The sequence below is a fragment of the Scyliorhinus torazame genome, chromosome 26 (genome assembly GCF_047496885.1).
Source record: "Scyliorhinus torazame isolate Kashiwa2021f chromosome 26, sScyTor2.1, whole genome shotgun sequence".
Classification (NCBI taxonomy): domain Eukaryota; kingdom Metazoa; phylum Chordata; class Chondrichthyes; order Carcharhiniformes; family Scyliorhinidae; genus Scyliorhinus; species Scyliorhinus torazame.
This window is the reverse complement of record NC_092732.1, coordinates 37,531,743-37,557,665: the sequence shown is the minus strand read 5'-3', so window position 1 is coordinate 37,557,665 and position 25,923 is coordinate 37,531,743. Positions and strand designations below refer to the sequence as shown.

Genomic DNA, 25,923 nt, shown 5'->3' with positions numbered 1-25,923 from the left:
TTGTGGACTTTGAACCTCCGCCTCAGGAGGGGGTGGAAGCAGGGTCCTTGAATATTTTTACGGCGGTGAGGGAATCCAAAAGTTATCAGGGGAATATGGGAATGTCAAACTTGAAACAAAACAGATTAGCCATGATCTTATCAATTCCTTGACCAGTGAAGCAGTTGAGGCTCCTTCATTAAATGTTTTTACTGTAAAGATAGATAGTTTTTTTGAAGAATAAAGGGATTAAGGGTTATGGTGTTCGGGCCGGAAAGTGGAGCGGAGTCCACAAAAGATCAGCCATGATCTCATTGAATGGCGGAGCAGATCCGAGGGGCAAATGGCCGACTTCTGCCCCTATTTTGTATGTCCGTATTGTGGGGGCTCGTGGGCGGGAGTGACTGGAGTAGAGAAGACCGCGGTTTGGATTCATTTTGACATCAATCATCTCATGGTCAGGCTTTTAACTCCAGAATTTTATTGAATTAAAACTCCACCATCTGGCGCGGTGGGATTTGAGCCTCGGTCCCCAGCTACATAAATACAGTAGCTACAACAGCAGGCGAGTGACTCAGCTCCGGATTCCCAAAGCCAGTCCACCATTTACCCGGAGTGAGTCTCTGCAGCACCCCCCCCCCCCCACGTGAGTGCGCATGCACACGTGTGCGTGGTGGTGGGGGGGGGGGGGGCGTGTCAGGAGGAGAAAACAAACCTGTAAAAGACACTGACACGAATGGAAAACATTTACACTCCACGAGGACAGGACGCCCAACTGAAATCTACGTAGCGAGCGAAAGGAGCCCCTGGCTCCTCCTAACCACTAAAGTCCGTTGCCAAACTGACAAGTCCTGCTTTTGTTATTTCTGTTGGCCACAGTGACTCAGCTGTGGGGGTTGTGCAGATTTCTGATCATTCGAGGCCACCATTGCCACAAGCTGTCTCAGCACGTGAATAATTACCAGGACATGCTGCCAATGTGTAATGAATAATCATACTTTCGGCATGAGTCTTTCCAAGATTAGAACGGGCTGCAAGCACAGTTAGAAGCTTGGCTGATGTACACGGGCAAAGAATTAGTCTCATTTATTTTCTGCAGCAAGGTTACAACTGTTCTCTCTTCTCCTCCCCCCCCCCCCCTCCCCAGCCCCCCCCCCCCCCCAACCCCCCACCCCCCAGAATCCCTTCTGACATTGGCGTCTTCACAAAGAGATGGGAAAATGCCAGGACATGGAGTGACGCAGCTCTGAAAATAACGACTCGAAGGTGCGGCAACAGTTGAGGTGACCTGCTGCGATATTTCCACCCTGCGACCGCACACTAGAGCACTGCCAACGGCATTTGACCTTTTTTCATCAATTGGCATTCGAGTGAGTGATGCCTAGAATAAGGGCACTTCTGCCCATCCCGTGTCAATTCCGATCACTCTCAGGAAGTTCTCTCTCGGGTCACAGCAGTCATTGCAGTATTGTGTTCCTCGGATACGGAGGTAGTCTGTCCTCACATGCAGCAGGGCCTGAACAACATTCAGGCCTGGGTTGATAAGGGCCATTCAAGTGCCAGGCAATGACACTCACCAACAAGAGGTAGCCTATTCACCTGTCCCTGACATTCAACGTTAGTACCACCATTACATTCTCTACCATCAATATCATGGGGATCACCAGTGCCCAGAAACTAGACCAGCTACATAAATACAGTAGCTACAACAGCAGGCGAGTCACTCAGCTCCTGATTCCCAAAGCCAGTCCACCATTTACCAGGCACAAGTCAGGAGTATGGAACACCCTTCATTTACCTGAGTGAGTGCAGCTCCAACAACACCCAAGAAGCTTGACAGAATCCAGGACAAAGTAGCCCATTCGATCGGCAGCCATTCCGCCAACTAAACCGATCACTCCTCCACCACTGGCACACAGTGGTCGCAGTGGGCACCCTGTGAAGGGCATACGGTAAATATGCAGCAACTCACCAAAGCTCCTTGGACAATATCTCAAAGCAGGAAACCTGCACCAACGGGGGATTCCGGTGGCAGCCGCGAGGTGAGCTCCCGCTTGAAGACGGGGGTTTGGGCCATTGCTGCCCGGTGGCGGGAAGAAAGCGGCAATTCTTCACGCCTGTCGGTTTCTCCTCCAGTGTGGGGATGTCGGCGGGATATAACACCAGACAAAAATCAAATAAAGCCCCCGCCCCAGATTCAGAGAACCCTGGTGGCGGAGTGAAAGAGAACAGGGGGAACCCCCTCACCCGTTGCCGCCCTCCCCACTGCCGACAGGGAAGCCAACTGAATTCACCATGGGATAATTCCAGTAGCAGACAGGTAGCGAGGGAAGGCCTGTCTAAGACGATTGAGGGGCAGTAGCTCTCCCTTGCGGGGCGATGGAAAGAGTGGAGCGGTGATTGGAGCGGAGGTGGAGGGGGTGGTCTCAGACCGCTGCGCCCGGATTGTACCTTTACAGACAGAAGTATCAATGTTGGCGGAGGCCCACAGCTTTCTGAAGGCCAGGGCGGACGACCAGGAGAGCCGGTCAAAGCACCAGAACCGGAGGATAATCAGGCTACCGGAGGGAATTGAAGGTGCAAGGTGAAGATGTTCGGGGAGGGGGTCTTTACGATCCCGATCCACCATGCGAGTATTGCATAGTGGCGTCGCGGCGAGTGTTGTATAGTGCTGTCACGGCGAGTGCTGTATAGTGCTGTCACGGCGAGTGTTGTATAGTGCTGTCGCGGCGAGTGTTGTATAGTGCTGTCGCGGCGAGTGTTGTATAGTGCTGTCACGGCGAGTGTTGTGTATAGTGCTGTCGCGGCGAGTGTTGTATAGTGCCGTCACGGCGAGTGTTGTATAGTGCCGTCGCGGCGAGTGTTGTATAGTGCCGTCGCGGCGAGTGTTGTATAGTGCCGTCGCGGCGAGTGTTGTATAGTGCCGTCGCGGCGAGTGTTGTATAGTGCCGTCGCGGCGAGTGTTGTATAGTGCCGTCGCGGCGAGTGTTGTATAGTGCCGTCGCGGCGAGTGTTGTATAGTGCCGTCGCGGCGAGTGTTGTATAGTGCCGTCGCGGCGAGTGTTGTATAGTGCCGTCGCGGCGAGTGTTGTATAGTGCCGTCGCGGCGAGTGTTGTATAGTGCCGTCGCGGCGAGTGTTGTATAGTGCCGTCACGGCGAGTGTTGTATAGTGCCGTCACGGCGAGTGTTGTATAATGCCGTCACGGCGAGTGTTGTATAGTGCTGTCACAGCGAGTGTTGTGTATAGTGCTGTCACAGCGAGTGTTGTGTATAGTGCTGTTGCGGCGAGTGTTGTATAATGCTGTCACGGTGAGTGTTGTATAATGCTGTCACAGCGAATGTTGTATAGTGCTGTCACGGCGAGTGTTGTATAGTGCTGTCACGGCGAATGTTGTATAGTGCTATCACGGCGAGTGTTGTGTATAGTGCTGTCACGGCGAGTGCTGTATAGTGCTGTCACGGCGAGTGTTGTATAGTGCTGTCACAGCGAGTGTTGTATAGTGCTGTCACGGCGAGTGTTGTATAGTGCTGTCACGGCGAGTGTTGTGTATAGTGCTGTCACGGCGAGTGCTGTATAGTGCTGTCACGGCGAGTGTTGTATAGTGCTGTCACGGCGAGTGTTGTATAGTGCTGTCACGGCGAGTGTTGTATAGTGCTGTCACGGCAAGTGTTGTATAGTGCTGTCACGGCGAGTGTTGTATAGTGCTGTCGCGGCGAGTGTTGTATAGTGCTGTCACAGCGAGTGTTGTGTATAGTGCTGTCGCGGCGAGTGTTGTATAGTGCTGTCACGGCGAGTGTTGTATAGTGCTGTCACGGCGAGTGTTGTATAGTGCTGTCGCGGCGAGTGTTGTATAGTGCTGTCACGGCGAGGGTTGTATAGTGCTGTCACGGCGAGTGTTGTATAGTGCTGTCACGGCGAGTGTTGTATAGTGCTGTCACGGCGAGTGTTGTATAGTGCTGTCACGGCGAGTGTTGTATAGTGCTGGCGCGGGAGCGGAGAATCGCGCCCCAAATGTTTATATACACACCCATTTATAAACACCCATTTCTGAAAGGTACTCTCACATGACAAGTTCAAAAACAAAAGTGCAAGATTTCCCCAAGATCAACATCTTAGTGAACAGGGCCTGCTTGGCCAGAACGTCACCCTGGAAGGAGCAGCGACTGAACTGGGTCAAATGGCAGGAAATCGGTGGGCTTTTGTGGCCAGAATCACTCTATCCTTGACAGCGAAGGTCAGTACGGCATTATTTCAATGACAGTGTGCCTATTTAGCAGACATCAACCGTCACTGACGGCCTACCTGCACTCAAGATATCATTAAAACAGTTCCATACCGATCATCCAATCCCAGATGCTGAAGACTCAATAACAATTTAATATCAGTGCTGTTCCGAGGCTCTGGGTGTAATCCACTTCATCGGTAAGAACACAGGGTAGTCAATCTCCGTGCATTTAGACTGTGGTAGAGACACAATATTCTGTGCTGCTGCACTCCAAATTGAATAAGAACCTGACCATGACATGATTATGAAGGGCTCCAAGGGCTAAACCAAAGATGGGGCAACTATTGCAAAAGTGATCACAAACAATTGAATATTTAATGAGTGAAGGGGTTTCTGGGTGCCATGATCAACGCTGCACCAAGTGTGGGGCTGGGTGAATGCGATCAACCTTGTCCTCGTTACCCAGACTTGGTCACACGGATGGGCCAAGTTCGTCCTGCACCTTCTGTCACATCACCAACTCTTACCCAAACTTGTTACTGCCCAAAACCTCATGGGAACAAAGAGGACAAGTATATGATGGACATACTTTCCAAGTCTTTACCGACAGCAGTGTGCACCTGACAGTCCAAAGGGGCGCTTCTGTTTAAAAGCTATATTCACATGGAAGGAATGCTTCCTGACATTAACCATTGATTTCACAGAATCCCTAGTGCAGAAGGAGGCCATTCGGCCCGTCGAGTCTGCACCGGCCCTTGGAAAGAGCACCCTACCTAGATCCAAGCCCCCACCCCTATCCCTGTGAACCCCACCTAACCTGGATACTGAGGGGCCATTTAGCGCGACCAATCCACCTACCCTGCACATCTTTGGACTGTGGGAGGAAACCGGAGCGCCCGGAGGAAACCCACGCAGACACGGGGGGAGGACGTGCAGACTCCGCACGGACAGTGACCCGAGCCGGGAATCGAACCCGGGACCCTGGAGCTGTGAGGCAGCAGTGCTAACTACTGTCCCACCGTGCCGCCCAAATGCCCTCTTCGCAGGGCTGACTTCCAGTTGGGTGGGCGGGTGCTGTGTGGAAGCTGAAGGGGGCACGTGTTGTCCTGACTCCATGTTGGAGTGGCACCTTCGTGCCAATGAAAGACTTCACTCCAAATGTTTCTGATCGGTCCGTCTGAACGGGTGGCAGGCTGGTTTCATTTAGCAGCTCAATAGGACATTTCCTGCTCGTTCAAAGGCTAAAGGTGATAACCTTATCTCCACAACAACAGAGCAGGTATACACTGGGCTGAAAGGAGACTGTAATGTTCCCACATTCACAAATTGTACGTACAATTCCTCCATTAAAAGGCCCCCCCTGTAGCACCCAGCTAGAAAATCAAACCCATTAAAAGAGAAGGCAATGCTTCAACTTTAGTCAATTCCTCTTGTAACTAAGCTGTGGAAAGTGGCACCTGACCCACAGAACCGCCACGGACTTCAATGTCACAAAGCAGTTCAGAAAAAGGCCTCGTGACAGAATTGAAATCACCCAAAACCAGAAATTCCTCCGCTGATTCGAACAGCACCACTAAGGAGTACCCAGTGGTAGCATGGACTCGATGGGACGAATGGCCCCCTTCTGTCCTATAAATGATTCGAGAAGTCGAACACTCCCCACAACAACCCTCTAAACATTACCCAGCTCAAACTAACCACCAATTCCCATAAGGTCAATAGAGGTGTTACAGGATGCAAGCCAAAACCAGGGGGCCTCTAAATTCATTCACCCATCGGATCTTTCTGCAGGGATACAGAACGCTTCAGCTGTCCCCTGTTCGAAAACTGTTGCACTGAAGTTCACACTGATTCTTGATAGGTGCGAGACATTTGATAAATATCAAGCATTGCCCTGTATTCTTAAACCCCAGTGAAAATCACATTACAGTACGCTGTGACAGCAAAATAACCTCCCGCAGCCTCGGGGATCATTCCAGGGATTTCTAAACCCCAGTGAAAATCACATTACAGTACGCTGTGACAGCAAAATAACCTCCCGCAGCCTCGGGGATCATTCCAGGGATTTCTAAACCCCAGTGAAAATCACATTACAGTACGCTGTGACAGCAAAATAACCTCCGGCAGCCTCGGGGATCATTCCAGGGATTTCTAAACCCCAGTGAAAATCACATTACAGTACGCTGTGACAGCAAAATAACCTCCCGCAGCCTCGGGGATCATTCCAGGGATTTCTAAACCCCAGTGAAAATCACATTACAGTACGCTGTGACAGCAAAATAACCTCCGGCAGCCTCGGGGATCATTCCAGGGATTTCCAAACCCCAGTGAAAATCACATTACAGTACAGACTGTGTCATGAGAATGTCGCTTCAAGAACTGTTTGGCTGCTCATATTACTGCAGTGATGTCAGAGAGTGGGTGGAGCTGGGCTGTCTGTCAACTTTTTTCTTTCATTTTTGAGCATGCTGCAGGGTGTGTTTTAGTTTCGTTTTCAGTGTTGGAGCTGAAGCCAGACAGAGCAGGTGTACTGTTGATCTCTCTGCCATCAAAAGACTATCTCTTGATCATTTGGTGAATTGAGAATTATAAACGTTCTCAGTAGTGACTTTAACCTGATGTGCTTCTGATAAAGGTTTTGTTTTTAAGTCGTGTGGATGTTAAAAAGGAAAGCTTAAAGGTTTACTTAGTGTTGTAGTCTTTGGGGGGTGTATTTGAATTGATGGTTGCTAAGATGTTCACTGTATGTTTTAAAAAGGTTAACTTTATAGCATTGTTTTGCTTTAAAAAATACGTTTTCCATTTCTGCTGTCCCACACCTGTAGAGTGGGCCGTGTGCTCCCCATACCACAATCTAGTAAAAGTTGTGGGTCAGGTGAACTCCATGATACACTTTAGGGTTCTCTAAACCTTGGCCCATAACAACTGTGACAGCAAAATAACCTCCCACAGCCTCGGGGATCATTCCAGAGATTTCTGTCACAGTGTCCAGCAGAGTGAGAAATATTTAATTTGCTTGTTCTCGTGAATCAATTAAGTGAATCTAAACTCCGATTATAACCTTTATGCCCACCAAATATCGGGTATGTAGAAGCACTTTGCTGTTTAAAAGCTTCAAATATCACTGAGCATTAACAGCTAAACATCTGGAAAAGATGGAAGTTGAGAAGCCTGTCCCTATTCTGATGGATTCAGCCAAGCTTCCTGCCTTCTCTGGAGATCCTTCAGCCTGGGCTTTCCAGAAATGCCTCTCTCCCTCAGACCCCACCCTATAGTTGTCTCGTCAATCAGTACCGTCACATCTAGAACTTCTGGACACGCATTTGTACTAGAAACTCACCATATATCTCCTCCCCATTCACAAATTGTACCTTGGCCCTTCATTGCAAGAGGACTGGAGCTACAGGAGCAGGGAATATAGATCACATTGAATGGCGGAGCAGGCTTGAGTGGCCGAATGATCCACTCTGCTCCTAGTTTTGATGTTTCTATGTAAAACAGTGATCTGTCAACCAAGATGTCAACACTAAACAAATAACCAAAGGATTCAGCAGGACAAGTGAACTCACATTGATGGAGCTTCCCATCCACTTTGGAAGCTTTCTGCACTTCGGAACACCAATGCAAGATTTAACGATCGCACAGCAGCTAAATTGTGCTGCCCACCTATTGGCGAAGCAGTGTTTTATTTCCCCATTGGGACAAGTGGCTTGCACCATTTTCTGCCTGTGTGATCTAACTAACCCATCAGCCAAGGGCCTCACAAGTCAGCGTGGGCTGGGACTCGCCTTCCTCCGACTGGTGAGTCAGGCGGTTATTCCTCCAGTAAGATCTAGACGCCAGGGGAAAATCCCAAGCGGAGGAGTTCTTTGGCGCTCCTCCTCTAACAGTGTTCCTCCAGAATTAGCACAGCACTAATCTCACACATCACAAACATGGTGCGACCGCGTCAAAACATTCCGACTCAGTGCTCACACGATGCCACAGAAGTACCCGAGTTGACCAGGACAGTATACTACTCTGCTTTGAAATGATGCCATGCATGAACAAGTACCGTGCCGTGCCCAGCTGCCACAGTGATGGTTTGGGAACATTTTTTGGAAATCATCTTCCCACTGAGAGAAAACTCTTCCCCAGGGGCTTAAATGTCATTCAAGTTCCTGGAGGAACATAACAACCTTTTTTAAAGATGGGGACTACATTCAAGAAAAAACATCGGGCACTGTACATCTTTAATACAAATTAACCTCTGCTATCAATGAAAGCAATTCCTTGTGACTCCGGCGTGCATACAGAAAATCTCACAAACTATAATGTTCAGTGACCACTTATTAAATTACTATGCCCACATTATTTAAGACAAATCCAAATCAGTGAAGAAATTCACAGCCATGAGTTCAGAAGATATAGGAGCAGAATTAGGCTATTTGGCCCATCGAGACTGCTCTGCCATTCGATCATGGCTGATCTCGTCCTGGCCTTAACTCCACCATCCTGCCCGTATGCAACCGACTTGCTGATCCTTTACTCGTGTTGGGGAATGGTACAATGGTCAATCAAGACACTGATCAGATCAATCCCATCTCCACAGGAAAAGGAGGAAAGATATCGACATACTGTAGCCACCCTGGTTGGCCAAGTCCTGATTTAAAATGGCGAACGGCAAAGGCTGAAGGGAAATTCAGCCAACATAGGCAGAAACCAGCAGGTGCAGGTTTGCTTTGTATTTAACTCTGCAAAAGCCCAGACAGCATCGATACCAGCGACCATCAGCATAATAATGTAGCAGCCATCTACATACTAATGAGCAATCCCCGGGAACAATAGCAACATTTGGGACAAACAAAACTAAGCCAGACTCCCCAGCGCCAGCAGGAGTCAACACAAAAGGGGTTAACGGATACCTCAAGACCGCCCATCGATCAGGGAGCCGCTCCAGTATCGGAGAAATCGAACCAAGCAATTGGAACGAAGTCCAATCACCTAGAACCAGGTACGGGGTCCGCCCCGAAGGGCGGGAAGCCCCTGGGGACTATAAAGTTAAGCCCCAAGTTCAAATCACCCCTCTTCTTCCTGACCGGATCACCCAGCAACGCGAACCAACCCTTGACAGTGACCGGTGCAGCTGCCGCCGATATCCAGTAAGTTTTAAGTCAATGCTCGCTACGAGATAGGCGCCCCTAGCTACCAGTCCGTACCAACTTCGAATCCCGCAGACTCAGAACCCGAACGAAAGGCCATTTGTTCCCCTGACCTGGTGGGCCAGTCCGAAGCTAAGTATAGGCCTGTTAGTTGTAGAAGTAGCTTAGACGTAAAATTTGTGCATGAGTAGCGATTATTGTGTCTTACAAATCGGTGTATTGAGTTATTGATCATTACTCGAACTTGAACCTCGTGGCGGTATCATAAAGATACCTGGCGACTCGAGAGCAAGGGTGATAAAACAGGGCCAAGTGAACCAACCAAAAGCGAATGCCAAATAGCACTCTTGTCCCACCATCCAACGAGAGCACATGATGCTGGCCTCTGTGCACACTGGAAGGCCGAGCTCCAGGCTCTCGTCAACATCTTCACTGTGGTGTACGGGAGGATGGGCCAACACCGCCAGCACTCAGGCAATGACCACACGCGATCAGTTCCACTGGGTGGGCCACATCGTCCGCACGCCGGACACGAAACTCTCGAAACAAGCACTCGATTCGGAGCTTCGACACAGCGACCGAGCCCCAGGAGGACAGGGGAAAGGCTTCAAGGACACCCTCAAAGCCTCCTTGAAAAAGTGTAACATCGCCACCGACATCTGGGAACCCCCCGGCCCCGGGGGGAGAGGGGGGGGGAAGGAAAAGCATCCGGGAAGGAGTTGAATTCCTCAAGGTTCATCGCCGAGAGCAAGTTGAAGCCTGGCGTCAACGCCGAAAGGAACCCCCACCTCCCACCACTGTCTGACGCCCGTGACCAGGACTGTGGTCACGTGTTGGACTCCAGTCGCCCGAGAATCATTTCTAGCGTTGGAAGCAAGTCATCCGCGACCCTGAGGGTCTGCTAAAGACGATGACAATGATCATGGCTGATCTGTACCCCAATCCCATTTCACTGTTTTTGCTTGGATTTCCCCCTCGGCTCGCCGAACAAAACCTAAGTGAACCTGGTCTTGACAGCTTCAACCGAACCAGCAGCAGCCACAGGAGAATGTATGAAACAGGAACGGGGGCAGCCATCTGCGGCTACAAACCTTTCCCACCATTCAACAAGATCCCGGCTAACGGCCTACCTCAATTCTACCGTCCTGCACTAACCCCATATCCCTGAATTCCGTTCGTGGTCAACAATCTTGTCAATTGTGTCTCGAATCTGGTCAGTAGCTGAGTATCCACAGCTCTTTGGAGTAGAGAATTCACAAACCTTTTGAGTGAAGACATTTCTGCTCAGCTCAGTCTGAAATAACTGATCTCTTGAAGACTGTGGGCCCCCATGTTCGAGATCCCTTGGCCAGCAAAACATTTTTCCAGCATTTACCCCGGTCAAGCTGCTTAAGAAGGTTCTATATTTCCCTTAGATCACCCCTCCTTCTTTCCCACTCCAGGGAATATAGGCCCAGTCGACTCAATCTCTTCACAAAGGGAAAATAAAGAGTTCCAGGTTTATATTAACCTTCATGTGGACAACTGGCACCTGAATGACCTGCCCACATTAAGATTATGCTCTCTTATTCTGGATTCCCCTTCGAAAAGGAAATAGGGGAAGTTTCTTTGTCCTTTTATTGTTTCCTACACCCGATTAGGGGAATCAGCCCTCAATGTTCCAAACTCAAGGCAAGCGCACGCACTAGGCCCTCGTAATTTAACCCTTTCATCGTTCCCGAAGGTGGTCAGGGCTGAATGTAGCATCGCAGGTGGGGGTCACTTCCTCCCCTGTTGTACGCGAGCTAACAAACGGAGGGGTAGCTTGCGAATTCAGATCCATCGCTGTAGCCACTCAAGGTGGCAGTGTCGCAACACACGGTTTGGAATGACATTTTTTGTTTGTTTTAAATTGCAAAATCATAAAGCGCATCACACCTGGGAGCAAAGAGCCTTCGTTCAAGTAAAGGGACTGCCTGCAGTCCGAATCTCTGGCTTTATCACCCTTGAATTCTGGCGATGTAAAGAAAAAACATTGCGCAAGCCGAGCCGGGAGAAGCAGGTCTCTTGCACAAGCGGAACATTTAACGTTTAATAGGGTTTGAACAGGAGCTTTGAGTATTTTAGTCAAGGATGAAACAGTTCTTTTATAAAAGTGGAATTCTAAACAGAATGGACATGCAACAACATTAACCACGTGTCAGCTCTTTGTTCAGGAAACTCTGTTCCATAACACCATCAAATAAAGGCCATTTCCTCCCACCCAAGATTTCCTCCATGCGTTCCTACCTGGCGGGGTCTGGGACGTTCGTTCACTTGAAGGTGGCCTGTCCTTCCTGATCAGCCGGTTGGGCAGGTCCTGTGAGGCGGGAAGTTCAGGACTGTCAGATTGCTTCTTACGTCCCATACCATTCGAGAGCTTGCTAGGCTTGTAGCTTCCTATTGCACTTGTAAACAGATTGGTGTGTTCTTCGCTGATGCTTGGCTCTGAGCTGGGCATGTATCGTTCCGAGCATGAACCCACTACCCCATCCGTGCAGTCTATTTGGAGGGGAGTCTGCAGTCCTACAGAAATGGAACCGTGCTCGGTGGAGTCCCTCCGCACCCACTGGTCCCCTCGACTTAGCAAACCTTTCGACGACGGCAGGTGGGTGTACGGCATATGGCACCGGTGTTTGTCTTTGTGTTTGTGTCTTTCCGACATCGCTTCCTTCCCGTAGGTATACCGTCGTAACAATGAAGGATTAACCGTTAAAGCGTCCACGGACGGTGCCGTCTGTTCAGAGGAACGATGCTCCCGATGCTTGTGTCGATGCTTATGCTTATGTTCGTGCATCCAGCTGTAAGCCATTTCTGCGGGAATGCTGGCGTAAGTGCCCATGGAGAGAAGCGAGGTCCGGCTGCCAGCCAAGAAAGCCTCCGGCCTGAGGAGTCTGTGTTTCTTTTTGTGGTACTTGTTGGGGTTCAGAAGCAGGTGACCAGTATGCATGTACGAGGGAGGTGGCATTGTACTACTCAGAGAGGGGGGAGGAGGAGGGGGGGGTGGATATAATGTTGGAGGATACCGGGCATAATAACCCAACCCCAGAGGGCCTGCTGAAACTGGAGCCGGAGAGTAAGGCATACTGTATGAAGGAAAGAAGCCACCATTTGGAAGCGGAAAACCCAGGCTGTGGACAAAGGGGACTTCAGCCATTGCGTCTCGCAGTTTCGGAGGCCTTCCCCGCTTCTTCTTTAGTTCAGGCTTTCGGACATAGTGCATCGGGTCAAAGGGGAATGGTGGGTGGGCGTAGAAGCTGCCAAAGTTGATCCGAAAGATAGAAGGAAGGATGTCTCTCGGGATATAGTGATGACTTCGATGGGTTATTCTCAGTTCACTCCACCTGGTTATTAGCTCGTCCAGTTCAGCTAGGAAATTAGGGTCTTGTTTGCTCCGTAGCTGCAGATACTTCTTTTTCCGTTTCCTTTTCTGTCGCTTAAGCTTGTCGTAGCTAAGATAATCGTGTGCCCTGCGTTTGCATTTGTGTTTGTGTTTCTCTTTCAGCCCAGTTAGGACTGCCGAATTCTCAGGAGGCATCACAGAGACGTGGTCAAAAGAGTACCGTCGCTTCCTGGGTCCGCAGAACTTCTCCGCCCTGTCCGACGTGCTGTTGTTGTCTGTGCCGATGCCGCTGTCGCTCGGGATGGTCTCCTCGCTGTGCGACTCGCTGATGGGCGACGGGGTGGCCTCCTTCAGCGACGTCAGCTCACACAGGTGAGACGGGGAGTTTGGCAGCAAGGTGGGGGGCGAAAGCTTCCTGCGGCCTTTGGAGGCTTTCCGCATCGCCAGTGTCTGCATCACGCTGCCTCGCAGGTTCGGCACGGGGGTTGGTTCAATGAACCCGGCGTCACTGCTGACAGGGCTCTGACTCCCGCTCACTCCTGACGACTGGGAGTAAGTTGGTGAGGGCAGGACATCGGGGACATTCGTAGCTGTTGACTGCGTGAAGCTTGGCAGCACCTGCCCTAGTGTTGTGGTGGGTGTTGGCGATATCTTCCTATCAATAGAAAGCGTACTACTGAGATATGGACCATCCAACGAGATTTTGGGCTTCCGGCCCCTTTTCTTGCCTATGTAAATAGTTCCTTTTTTACTAACGTTAATCTGCTGGCCCAACTTGGAGCCAAAGGTGGCACTAAGAGTCGAGACGGTATTACTGAGTTTCGATTGCACCTTTCCTTTATTGCTAGGTCCACTGGCACTTAACAGGATCTGGTTCAGGAGCTTTTTCCTTTTCAGCGATTTCATTTTGTTGATCTTCTTGATAAATTTCTTGTCTAAAAGTGTTTTCATCAATTGCCTCTTCCCTTTCTTGTTGGATTTCGAATCGGATTCACTCCCCAGTTCAAAGTCGTCGCCGGGCGCCATTTTCTGCCCGTGCTCGACCGGCTGGCCCCTCGCCTCGCTCACGTCAAGCCCCCCGTGCGGCGCAGCCGCGGCCTCAGCCTCCAGGCTCCGAGGGGCAGGTAACGGGGCGGAAAGCAACGCCGTCGGCGCCAGGGCTTTGGCGGCTGGCATCAGCTGCTTCTTGGGCCTGCCCCGCCCCCGCTTCCCTGGGAGGGAGACCTCAAACGTTTTGCTGGGCACAATTTCAGTTTCCGGTTGAAGTACGGGAGGCTCTTTCTCCCGAATAAATTCCTTGGTCTTTGACATCACAGAAAGTACTTTGGAAGCAGGAATTTTGGGCAGAGTTCTGTGCGGAGTCTCTTCAAGTTGGGGCATGGGGTCAGGCTTTGCCCTGCCTCTTTTGGATTTGTGAAGATTTAACGACTGGGGGTCCGGAGAACAGTTCTTAGAGACTTTTGCGTCGTGGTGAGCTTGCAGAGATATAAAATGCCTCCCAATCTCAGTTTTCTGGGGTAGTGGCGGAGAAATGCAAGCCTTCGTTAACTTTGGCAGTCGTGGCTTAACCATTTTAGCTTTGGTTAAAACTGGTGAAAATGCTGCGTTTCGGATCAGTTGAGCCTGGTCGGTGGGAAGCTTTTGTTCTGTTCTGTACGGGACAGTTTTCAATAGCCCCGAGGATATTATTGGCGGGGGCAAACATTCACTGAAGGCAGCAACCGTGCTGCTGCTGCTGCTTGTGATGACCTTCATTCGCGGCCTCTTCCCTTTCCTCTTGTTTACAGGTTTAAGTTGGAGAGCGGAGTTAGGGACTGGGCAGCTCTGGTAGGTCCTCTGCAGCTGTTGATGCGCCACCTTCAGCGTGCTGGGCTTGAACGAGGGTCTGCTGTTCAGGATGCTTTTGAAGCTAGCCACGGCGCTGCCGCCAGCAGAGCCCGAAGAGTCAGCTCGGGGCGCTGGCGAACAGCCCGACTCGCGGCTCCCCCCAGTCAGCGGAGTGAAAGCCTTCGCGCTGTCCAAGCGCGGCGGCTGCAGGTTGCCGTGGCACGCCCGCTCGGCCACCGCCGGCTCCGCGCTGAAGCCGTGAGCGTGGAGCTTGAAGCCAAAGTGAAGGGGCAAGCTGCTCGGCGCCGGCTGACTCTCCGCGGTCGCTTTGCCGTCCGCCTCGGAGGTGACCAATACCGGGTGGGTTTCTAACTGGATGGAAGGGGACTGGGGAGGAGGAAAGGCGGTGCTCCTGTTTAATGAAGCTGCAGGTCCTGCTGGGGAAGGTGCAGAGGGGGCCCCTTCCACCCCTGTACTGCTGCTGGGCCTCCTCCCATAGATGTCAGTGCTAGTTGCAGTTTTATGGTCTGTCGAAGTGCAATTTATTGCAGGTTGTTTATCTAGTTTGGGGATCGGATGCTCTGCCTTCTCTGTAGAGGGTGGCCGGTCGTGCCGAGGCGAGATTCCTTCACTACATAACGGTGCATCATGCCCTGGAGACTCATGCCGTAAAGATGCTTTTTCTAGAACAGGGTCCTTATTAATTAAAACAGTCTTGCCACAAATTCTGCTGCTGGCAGCGTCCTTTGCAGATGGAGCAGCCTCGTGTTCAGTCAAGTTCACATTCTTGTAATCTACACAGGTCGGAGTGCTCAAGTGCTCCTTAACTGAGCAGGCAGCAGCCAGGCTAGCTTTCAGCGCGCCCAAATCTTTGTTCGTCACAATTTCATTGCCAACCCCCTGCTTCCTAAACTTAGTTCTGGAAGACTTCGATACAGGGCAGGTGCTTTTCGGCAAGGCTGATTTTTCCGTCAAAGACGCTTCCCCGTTTGCTTGGCCTTGCTCTTTTGTCCCCGAGCTTTTCGTGCTCCCTGCGCCACCCGCGGCAGCTTGACTACATTCAGAGTGTTGCAAACTTGAAGAGAGGGGGCTTCGCGTCTCGCCTCCCGTTTGTAGATAGTGGCTTTCCTCCGCAGAAGATTCAACCGTCTTCATTTCCTCACTTTTCTTGTGGAACTTCAGGGAACCCTGCGCATTTTGTGAAAAGAAAAGAAAAGGTGTCACACAAGGTTCTCGAGCCCGCACAACAAACAAACAAACAAACAAGCTAACTACTTTTGTATCTTTAAAAAAAAAATAACGACAATCGGGCAGCATTCTCTTCAACCCAATGTCGCCGACTGACTAACGCCCCTTTACAAAACTCCCACAATTACGGGGCTACACCAGCAACTGGCCTGAAAGAAATGATGCTCAACAGGGTTAATCCACGGTCTGGAAGGTGGATGGACCGAGGGAAAGCTGATGGAACCAAAGGCAAAATACAAAGTTCTAAACAACAAGAAAAAAAACACATCCCGTTCACATTCGAATGTTCAGAAAGGACGTCGACTCTTGACAATATTGGTTGGAGATTTTTTATTTTTTGAAACTGAAACGTCAGACAGAGTTGGATATGATCCCCCCCCCCCCCCCCCCCGGTCAGTACTTCAGGCTGCAGCAGACAGTTCACAACCTCTTGGATGTCCTGTCTGACCCCAAGCTGAGCTTTGACCTTTTCTCCCCTCCATCGCAAAAGACCGCCATGTTAGGGTCTGTCTCTACCCCGGCTGTACTGCTGCCGAGACTCGCTGCAAACAAAGTTACTCCAACGCTCTTCAGGCCGGACTCCTTCAAGGCCGGTCAAATTCGGTTTGCCCAGAACTCTACTACTGCCCATGTCCTATTGTACACCGACCCCTTTTCAATCTGTCTGACCTGCAACGCTGTGCTCCCACCCGCTTTCCCACTGCCTCGAATGTTAGAATTCTGACCTTGCACTACCTTACTGCTCCCCCAACTGTGTTAACCACCTCGGGGTACGCAAACAGAGCAATCTGCTGAATCCAATTTCACCTGCTCTCCATTAAATCAGGTGAAAAGTAATAATCTTTCAAATACCCACGTGTGCTTGACCCAGGCTTTTCAAGGCAAGATTATTTCTGTGACGCAGCAGAAAATATCGCAACATATCCCACATGGGGTAAAATAGAAATGAAAATGACAGGCGGGGGGGGGGGGGGGGGGGCATTTGCTGAACAAATCGTCACATGGCAAGATTATCTTAGAACCCACAACGTCTGTGATGGCTGGCCGAATCCAGACAAATATCTATGGCAGGTATATCTCGCCAACTGAAATGATCTTTCTACACCGGGAGGGGGGGGTACCTGCATACCTGGTACCTGCATACCAGCCTTTTGCCTGGTCATGCTCCTTTGAACCAACTTGGAGGGATTCCGCAATGTAAATATCCCTGGACAAAAGGAAGGGGACGCTTTGATGGATCGCAACAGAACTGCTTCGATCTGCTCTGAAAAGCTGCCTTATCTGGTCTTCAGTTTCACCGTCAAAATTCAAAATCTGATACAGCTAACAAATCACATCAGGGCATATTTGGTGAGAAGGTGAAGGAGTTCTTTTAAGCCCCTCCAGAGTTGCAGCAAAGGTAACCAAGGTTTCGGAGAACTTACATTATCGCTCTGGCCAGTCAGGTGCTCACAGGCAACAAGACAGGCAACAACACCTCCTCCACGATCATCCTCAACGCCGGTGCCCCACAAGGCTGTGTCCTCAGCCCCCTACTATACTCCTTATACACCTATGACTGTGTGGACAAATTCCCCTCCAACTCGATTTTCAAATTTGCTGATGACACCACCGTAGTGGGTCGGATTTCAAACAATGACGAGACAGAGTACAGGAATGAGATAGAGAATCTGGTGAACTGGTGCGACGACGATAATCTCTCCCTCAATGTCAACAAAACGAAGGAGGTTGTCATCGACTTCAGGAAACGTAGTGGAGAACATGCCCCTGTCTACATCAATGGGAACGGAGTAGAAAGGGTCGAAAGCTTCAAGTTTTTAGGTGTCCAGATCACCAACAGCCTGTCCTGGTCCCCCCGATGCCGACACTATAGTTAAGAAAGCCCACCAACGACTCTACTTTCTCAGAAGACTAAGGAAAGTTGGCATGTCAGCTACGACCCTCACCAACGTCTACAGATGCACCATAGAAAGCATTCTTTCTGCTTGTATCACAGCTTGGTATGGAGCCTGCTCTGCCCAAGACCGCAGGAAACTACAAAAGGTTGTGAATGTAGCCCAGTCCATCACGCGAACCGGCCTCCCATCCCCTGACGCAGTCTATAATTCCTGCTGCCTCGGAAAGGCCGCCAGCATAATTAAGGACCCCACGCACCCCGGACATACTCTCTTCCACCTCCTTCCGTCAGGAAAAAGATACAAAAGTTTGAGGGGACGGACCAACCGACTCAAGAACAACTTCTTCCCTACTGCCATCAGACTTTTGAATGGACCTACCTCGTATTAAGTTGATCTTTTCTCTGCATCTTGCTCTAACTGTAACAGTATATTCTGCAGTCTCTCCTTCCTTCCCTATGTAAGGTATGCATTGTTTGTGCAGCATGCAAGAAACAACACTTTTCACTGTACACTAATACATGTGACGATAATAAATCAAATCAAATCAAACATTTTGAGCTGCAGGCCACAGAGACATTCCAGAAATCATTATCGGGCCACGCATTATAATGCAATAATGGTACGAGCACCTCTATTCCCCTCTGCCTCTTAACGTTTCCCTGGTCAGGAGCCCGGTGACTCCACCTTCCCAACCCACACGTCATTCCCCGTGCTCCATCATCAACTGGCGGGTACTTGTCGAACAGAGGAGGGTGGAGCAGTCAGCCGTGTCAAACAATGTACCACAGTCAAAAGAGAAAGCTAGAGTCACGGAGGATGCCATCAGCGAGTCTGAACAAGGAGGCCTGAAAACTATGGGCAAACCGGTGAAGACGACTTGGATTTATCTAGCACCTTCCCTAATCTCAAGATGCCCCAGCATCTTGTGTTTCACAAGGCAGACTGTGTTTCACTCATGTCATCAAGGTCTTGGATGAAGTAAAGGCGAAGATAGTGTGATTGATGTGTCCATGGATGCTCCAAGGGGGTTTGACAAATTACCACATAAAAGATTTGTTAACAAACTTGAAATCCAGGAGATTAAAGAAACAATGGCAACGTGGATATAAAATTGGATAAGTGATTGAAAGCAGATTGTAATGGTAACTAGGAGGTATACAGTGACAATCCCCAGGAGTCGATATCAGGACCACTGCTCTTTTTGACATAGGTATTAATGATCAGGACTTGAGGCACACAGCACTTAATGTCAAGGTTTTCAGGAAGAAATGCAGTAGATTGCAGGGTAGCGAATGTAAATCCACTATTTAAAAAGTGAGGTAGAGGGAAATAGGGAATTATAGATCAGTAAATTCGGTAGTTCCGGAGAATCCATTATCAAAGATTTTATGGCAGAGCACTTAGAAAACAGTGGCAGCATCAGACTGAGTCAGCATGGATTTATATCATAGAATTTACAGTGCAGAAGGAGGCCATTCGGCCCATCGAGTCTGCACCGGCCACGAGAGCACCATACTTAAACCCACTCCTCCACCCTCTCCCCGTAATCCGGTAACCTCACCTAACCTTATTGTTTGGACACAAAGGGCAATTTAGCACGGCCAATCCACCTAACCTGCACATCTTTGGACACTAAGGGACAATTTATCACGGCCAATCCACCTAACCTGCACATCTTTGGACTGTGGGAGGAAACCGGAGCACCCGGAGGAAACCCACGCAGAGACGGGCCATAAATTAGGAGAGTGGGAGCCTGGGTGTCGCTGAAGGTAACCGTACGGAGATTACGGAGCTGGATGATCAGCTATGATCATAATGAATGGCGGAGCAGGCTCGAAGGGCCGAATGGCCTCCTCCTGCTCCTACTTTCTATGTTAAACAATGAGGGGGACATGGACTGGTGAAGTGGGCAGACACAAGCAGATGAGATTTAACAGTGGAATGTCGGAAGGATGAAGAGAAGCCGACACAAACTGAGCAATATGTTTTAAAGAGAGTGCAGGAAACAGATAAACCGGGGGCTGGTTATGTACACAAATCTTTGAAAGCAGTGGGATGGGTCAGAGAAAGCGGTTTAAAAAAGAAATCCCGAGATCCTTAGGTTTGCTTACGGAGGAATACAAAGTACAAAAGCAAATAAATTACTCTCACCCCTTCATTTAAAAAATAACTGGTTTCCAGCAGGATTGTGTCAGATTCTGGGCACTTTTAGAAAGGGCTCAGGGAGTAAGCACAGGAGAGCGAATGGAATGGCAGGGCGAATAAGAGAATTCAGTTACGTAGAGGTAACGCAGAAACCAAAAGCACGGGAGGCTTTTTTTTTTTTTAAATACAAATTTAGAGTGCCAATTCATTTTTCCAATTAAAGGGCAAATTAGCGTGGCCAATCCACCTACCCTGCACATAGAACATACAGAACACAGAACATACAGTGCAGAAGGAGGCCAGTGGGCCCATCGAGTCTGCACCGACCCACTTAAGCCCTCACTTCCATCCTATCCCCGTAACCCAATAACCCCATCTAACCTTTTTTGGTCACTAACGGCAATTTATCACGGCCAATCCACCTAACCTGCACGTCTTTGGACGGTGGGAGGAAACCGGAGCACCCGGAGGAAACCCACGCACACACGGGGAGAACGTGCAGACTCCGCACAGACAGTGACCCCAGCCGCGAATCGAACCTGGGACCCTGGCGCTGTGAAGCCACAGTGCTAATCGCTTGTGCTACCGTGCTGCACATGTTGTGTGTTGTGGGGGCGCGACCCACGCAGACATGGGGAGAATGTGCCAACTCCACACGGACAGTGACCCAGAGCCGGGATCGAACCCGGGACCTCGGCGCCGTCAGGCAGCAGTGCTAGCCCGCTGCGTCGCTGTGCTGCACCCTCGAAAGCACAGAAGGTTAAGAGGAGATTTAATAGCGGTGTTCAAAGTTATTCTAGTTCGACAGAGTAAATAAGGAGAAACATTTTCCACTGGTGGAGGGGGTGGGGGTGAAAGAGAAAGAGAGACACACACAGAGAGAGGCAGCTAACCAGATTTTAAGATACAAGAACCGGGTGACTTTGTTTAAAAAAAAAAAAAAATTAAAAAAAAAAAAATCGCACCGAATTATCACCTGCTTGATTGAAAGGGGGGAATAATTGCAGAACAATTATTCCAATTGTTCCAAGACCTAGTTAGGGAACTGGAGCTGGAGTTGGAAGAACTTCGGATCATTCGGGAGGCAAAAGGGGTCATAGATAGCAGCTTCAGGGAATTAGTTACACCAAAGATTGGAGATAGGTGGGTAACTGTAAGAGGGACTGGGAAAAAGCAGTCAGTGCAGGGATCCCCTGCGGTCGTTCCCCTGAGAAACAAGTATACCGCTTTGGATACTTGTGGGGGGGGGGGGGGGGGGACTTACCAGGGGTAAGCCATGGGGTACGGGCCTCTGGCACGGAGTCTGTCCCTGTTGCTCAGAAGGGAAGGGGGGAGAGGAGCAGAGCATTAGTAATTGGGGACTCTATAGTCAGGGGCACAGATAGGAGATTTTGTGGGAGCGTGAGAGACTCACGTTTGGTATGTTGCCTCCCAGGTGCAAGGGTACGTGATGTCTCGGATCGTGTTTTCCGGGTCCTTAGGGGGGAGGGGGAGCAGCCCCAAGTCGTGGTCCACATTGGCACTAACGACATAGGTAGGAAAGGGGACAAGGGTGTCAGGCAGGCTTTCAGGGAGCTAGGATGGAAGCTCAGAACTAGAACAAACAGAGTTGTTATCTCTGGGTTGTTGCCCGTGCCACGTGATAGTGAGATGAGGAATAGGGAGAGAGAGCATTTAAACACGTGGCTACAGGGATGGTGCAGGCAGGAGAGATTCAGATTTCTGGATAACTGGGGCTCTTTCTGGGGAAGGTGGGACCTCTACAGACAGGATGGTCTACATCTGAACCTGAGGGGCACAAATATCCTGGGGGGGAGATTTGTTAGTGCTCTTTGGGGGGGGTTTAAACTAATGCAGCAGGGGCATGGGAACCTGGATTGTAGTTTTAGGGTAAGGGAGAATGAGAGTATAGAGGTCAGGAGCACAGATTTGACGTCGCAGGAGGGGGCCAGTGTTCAGGTAGGTGGTTTGAAGTGTGTCTACTTCAATGCCAGGAGTATACGAAACAAGGTAGGGGAACTGGCAGCGTGGGTTGGTATCTGGGACTTCGATGTTGTGGCCATTTCGGAGACGTGGATAGAGCAGGGACAGGAATGGATGTTGCAGGTTCCGGGGTTTAGGCGTTTTAGTAAGCTCAGAGGAGGAGGCAAAAGAGGGGGAGGTGTGGCGCTGCTAGTCAAGAGCAGTATTACGGTGGCGGAGAGGATGCTAGATGGGGACTCTTCTTCCGAGGTAGTATGGGCTGAAGTTAGAAACAGGAAAGGAGAGGTCACCCTGTTGGGAGTTTTTTATAGGCCTCCTAATAGTTCTAGGGATGTAGAGGAAAGGATGGCGAAGATGATTCTGGATATGAGCGAAAGTAACAGGGTAGTTATTATGGGAGACTTTCACTTTCCAAATATTGACTGGAAAATATATAGTTCGAGTACAATAGATGGGTCGTTTTTTGTACAGTGTGTGCAGGAGGGTTTCCTGAAACAATATGTTGACAGGCCAACAAGAGGCGAGGCCACGTTGGATTTGGTTTTGGGTAATGAACCAGGCCAGGTGTTGGATTTGGAGGTAGGAGAGCACTTTGGGGACAGTGACCACAATTCGGTGACGTTTACGTTAATGATGGAAAGGGATAAGTATACACCGCAGGGCAAGAGTTATAGCTGGGGGAAGGGCAATTATGATGCCATTAGACGTGACTTGGGGGGGATAAGGTGGAGAAGTAGGCTGCAAGTGTTGGGCACACTGGATAAGTGGGGCTTGTTCAAGGATCAGCTACTGCGTGTTCTTGATAAGTATGTACCGGTCAGACAGGGAGGAAGGCGTCGAGCGAGGGAACCGTGGTTTACCAAGGAAGTGGAATCTCTTGTTAAGAGGAAGAAGGAGGCCTATGTGAAGATGAAGTGTGAAGTTTCGGTTGGGGCGATGGATAGTTACAAGGTAGCGAGGAAGGATCTAAAGAGAGAGCTAAGACGAGCAAGGAGGGGACATGAGAAGTATTTGGCAGGAAGGATCAAGGAAAACCCAAAAGCTTTCTATAGGTATGTCAGGAATAAGCGAATGACTAGGGAAAGAGTAGGACCAGTCAAGGACAGGGATGGGAAATTGTGTGTGGAGTCTGAAGAGATAGGCGAGATACTAAATGAATATTTTTCGTCAGTATTCACTCAGGAAAAAGATAATGTTGTGGAGGAGAATGCTGAGCCCCAGGCTAATAGAATAGATGGCATTGAGGTACGTAGGGAAGAGGTGTTGGCAATTCTGGACAGGCTGAAAATAGATAAGTCCCCGGGACCTGATGGGATTTATCCTAGGATTCTCTGGGAGGCCAGGGAAGAGATTGCTGGACCATTGGCTTTGATTTTTATGTCATCATTGGCTACAGGAATAGTGCCAGAGGACTGGAGGACAGCAAATGTGGTCCCTTTGTTCAAAAAGGGGAGCAGAGACAACCCCGGCAACTATAGACCGGTGAGCCTCACGTCTGTAGTGGGTAAAGTCTTGGAGGGGATTATAAGAGACAAGATTTATAATCATCTAGATAGGAATAATATGATCAGGGATAGTCAGCATGGCTTTGTGAAGGGTAGGTCATGCCTCACAAACCTTATTGAGTTCTTTGAGAAGGTGACTGAACAGGTAGACGAGGGTAGAGCAGTTGATGTGGTGTATATGGATTTCAGCAAAGCGTTTGATAAGGTTCCCCACGGTAGGCTATTGCAAAAAATACGGAGGCTGGGGATTGAGGGTGATTTAGAGATGTGGATCAGAAATTGGCTAGCTGAAAGAAGACAGAGGGTGGTGGTTGATGGGAAATGTTCAGAATGGAGTACAGTCACAAGTGGAGTACCACAAGGATCTGTTCTGGGGCCGTTGCTGTTTGTCATTTTTATCGATGACCTAGAGGAAGGTGCAGAAGGGTGGGTGAGTAAATTTGCAGACGATACTAAAGTCGGTGGTGTTGTCGATAGTGTGGAAGGATGTAGCAGGTTACAGAGGGATATAGATAAGCTGCAGAGCTGGGCTGAGAGGTGGCAAATGGAGTTTAATGTAGAGAAGTGTGAGGTGATTCACTTTGGAAGGAATAACAGGAATGCGGAATATTTGGCTAATGGTAAAGTTCTTGGAAGTGTGGATGAGCAGAGGGATCTAGGTGTCCATGTACATAGATCCCTGAAAGTTGCCACCCAGGTTGATAGGGTTGTGAAGAAGGCCTATGGAGTGTTGGCCTTTATTGGTAGAGGGATTGAGTTCCGGAGTCGGGAGGTCATGTTGCAGCTGTACAGAACTCTGGTACGGCCGCATTTAGAGTATTGCGTACAGTTCTGGTCACCGCATTATAGGAAGGACGTGGAGGCTTTGGAGCGGGTGCAGAGGAGATTTACCAGGATGTTGCCTGGTATGGAGGGAAAATCTTATGAGGAAAGGCTGATGGACTTGAGGTTGTTTTCGTTGGAGAGAAGAAGGTTAAGAGGAGACTTAATAGAGGCATACAAAATGATCAGGGGGTTGGATAGGGTGGACAGTGAGAGCCTTCTCCCGCGGATGGAAATGGCTGGCACGAGGGGACATAACTTTAAACTGAGGGGTAATAGATATAGGACAGAGGTCAGAGGTAGGTTCTTTACGCAAAGAGTAGTGAGGCCGTGGAATGCCCTACCTGCTACAGTAGTGAACTCGCCAACATTGAGGGCATTTAAAAGTTTATTGGATAAACATATGGATGATAATGGCATAGTGTAGGTTAGATGGCTTTTGTTTCGGTGCAACATCGTGGGCCGAAGGGCCTGTACTGCGCTGTATTGTTCTATGTTCTAATGGAAGCCGGCACCAGGGTAATAGGTTGAATGGCCTCTTTCTGTGCTGTGTTACATAATGCGCTTTTTTCCGCCACGTAGTCACTGTTGCAACGTAGGAAAGGAATCCAATTGGAAATTATGGAGGAATTCAGTACAGGACAAGCACAAGGTGCTCAAGGGTATGCAAGGAAAATGGGGGCTGGAAGTGGGAATGACAGTTGGGAAAGCTCGGTTTCGGAGCAGGGTGGGCAACAGCAAGTTCAAACGGAAGGGAAGCTAGCCTGTGAAAGGGATCACCAACTATAGCAGCAAACACTGGAGCGGGCTGGGCAGTGAGGGGGATTGAGAGAATGAGACGTTGGTCAGGATTCAGCGCAGTGGGCACAGAGTGATCAAGGGTCAGTCGGAGGGGCGGGTCAGGGAGCTCTTGGGGGATTTGGCACAGCACTTACTTTTGACAAGAGAAGAGCTCATTAGCTCCTGACAGGGTACTGGAAATGAGGAAGGATCTGCGGAGATTCTTGCTCATTCACCCTCACCACTTTCTCGGGTGGTTCTGAATTATGATGTGGAGATGCCGGCGTTGGACTGGGGTGAGCACAGTAAGAAGTCTTACAACACCAGGTTAAAGTCCAACAGGTTTGTTTCGAATCACTAGCTTTCGGATGTCCGTTCATCCTTTGTCGCAGCGTCTGCACGGTCTCGCCGTTACGGACATCGCGAGACAATCGCCAGGCAGGAATGTTCCCTTCCAGTCGGGAACACTTCAGCAGTCAAGGGCATTCAGCCTCTGATCTCCGGGCGGCCTTCAGGACACGTGACAACGCAGAATTGCCGAGCAGAAACTTATAGCCAAGTTCTGCACACATGAGTACGGCCTCAACCGGGACCTTGGATTCGTGTTGCATTGCATACACCCCCCACCACCTGGCCTGGGCTTGCGAAATCCTACCAACTGTCCTGGCTTGAGACAATTCACACCTCTTTAACCTGTGATTATCCCTCTCTCCAGTTGCTCCGTCTGGATCTGTAAAGACTTAATTACCTGCAAGGACTCGCATTCAAAGCATTGTCTTGCATCATTGACTGTCTATATATATGTTTCTGGAACCCACCTCTCCATTCACCTGAGGAAGGAGCAGTCCTCTGAAAGCGAGTGATTCGAAACAAACCTGTTGGACTTTAACCTGGTGTTGTGAGACTTCTTACGGTTCTGAAGTAGTGGAAGGGCATGGAACGAGAAGTACAATCTCGCTCTCGGAATGAATGAACTGAATCTGTAATAAATCGAACCCACCCTCCCC

General features: G+C 49.8%; 1 protein-coding gene across 1 annotated transcript in view; it reads right to left on the bottom strand.

Annotated features, from left to right (window-relative positions):
* ash1l (ash1 (absent, small, or homeotic)-like (Drosophila)) overlaps nucleotides 1–25,923 on the bottom strand; it is a 412,201-nt gene that overhangs the window by 234,177 nt on the left and 152,101 nt on the right. The window contains 1 exon segment of the mRNA XM_072490632.1: nucleotides 11,616–15,723. Within this exon segment, the coding sequence (XP_072346733.1) occupies nucleotides 11,616–15,723 (4,108 nt within the window).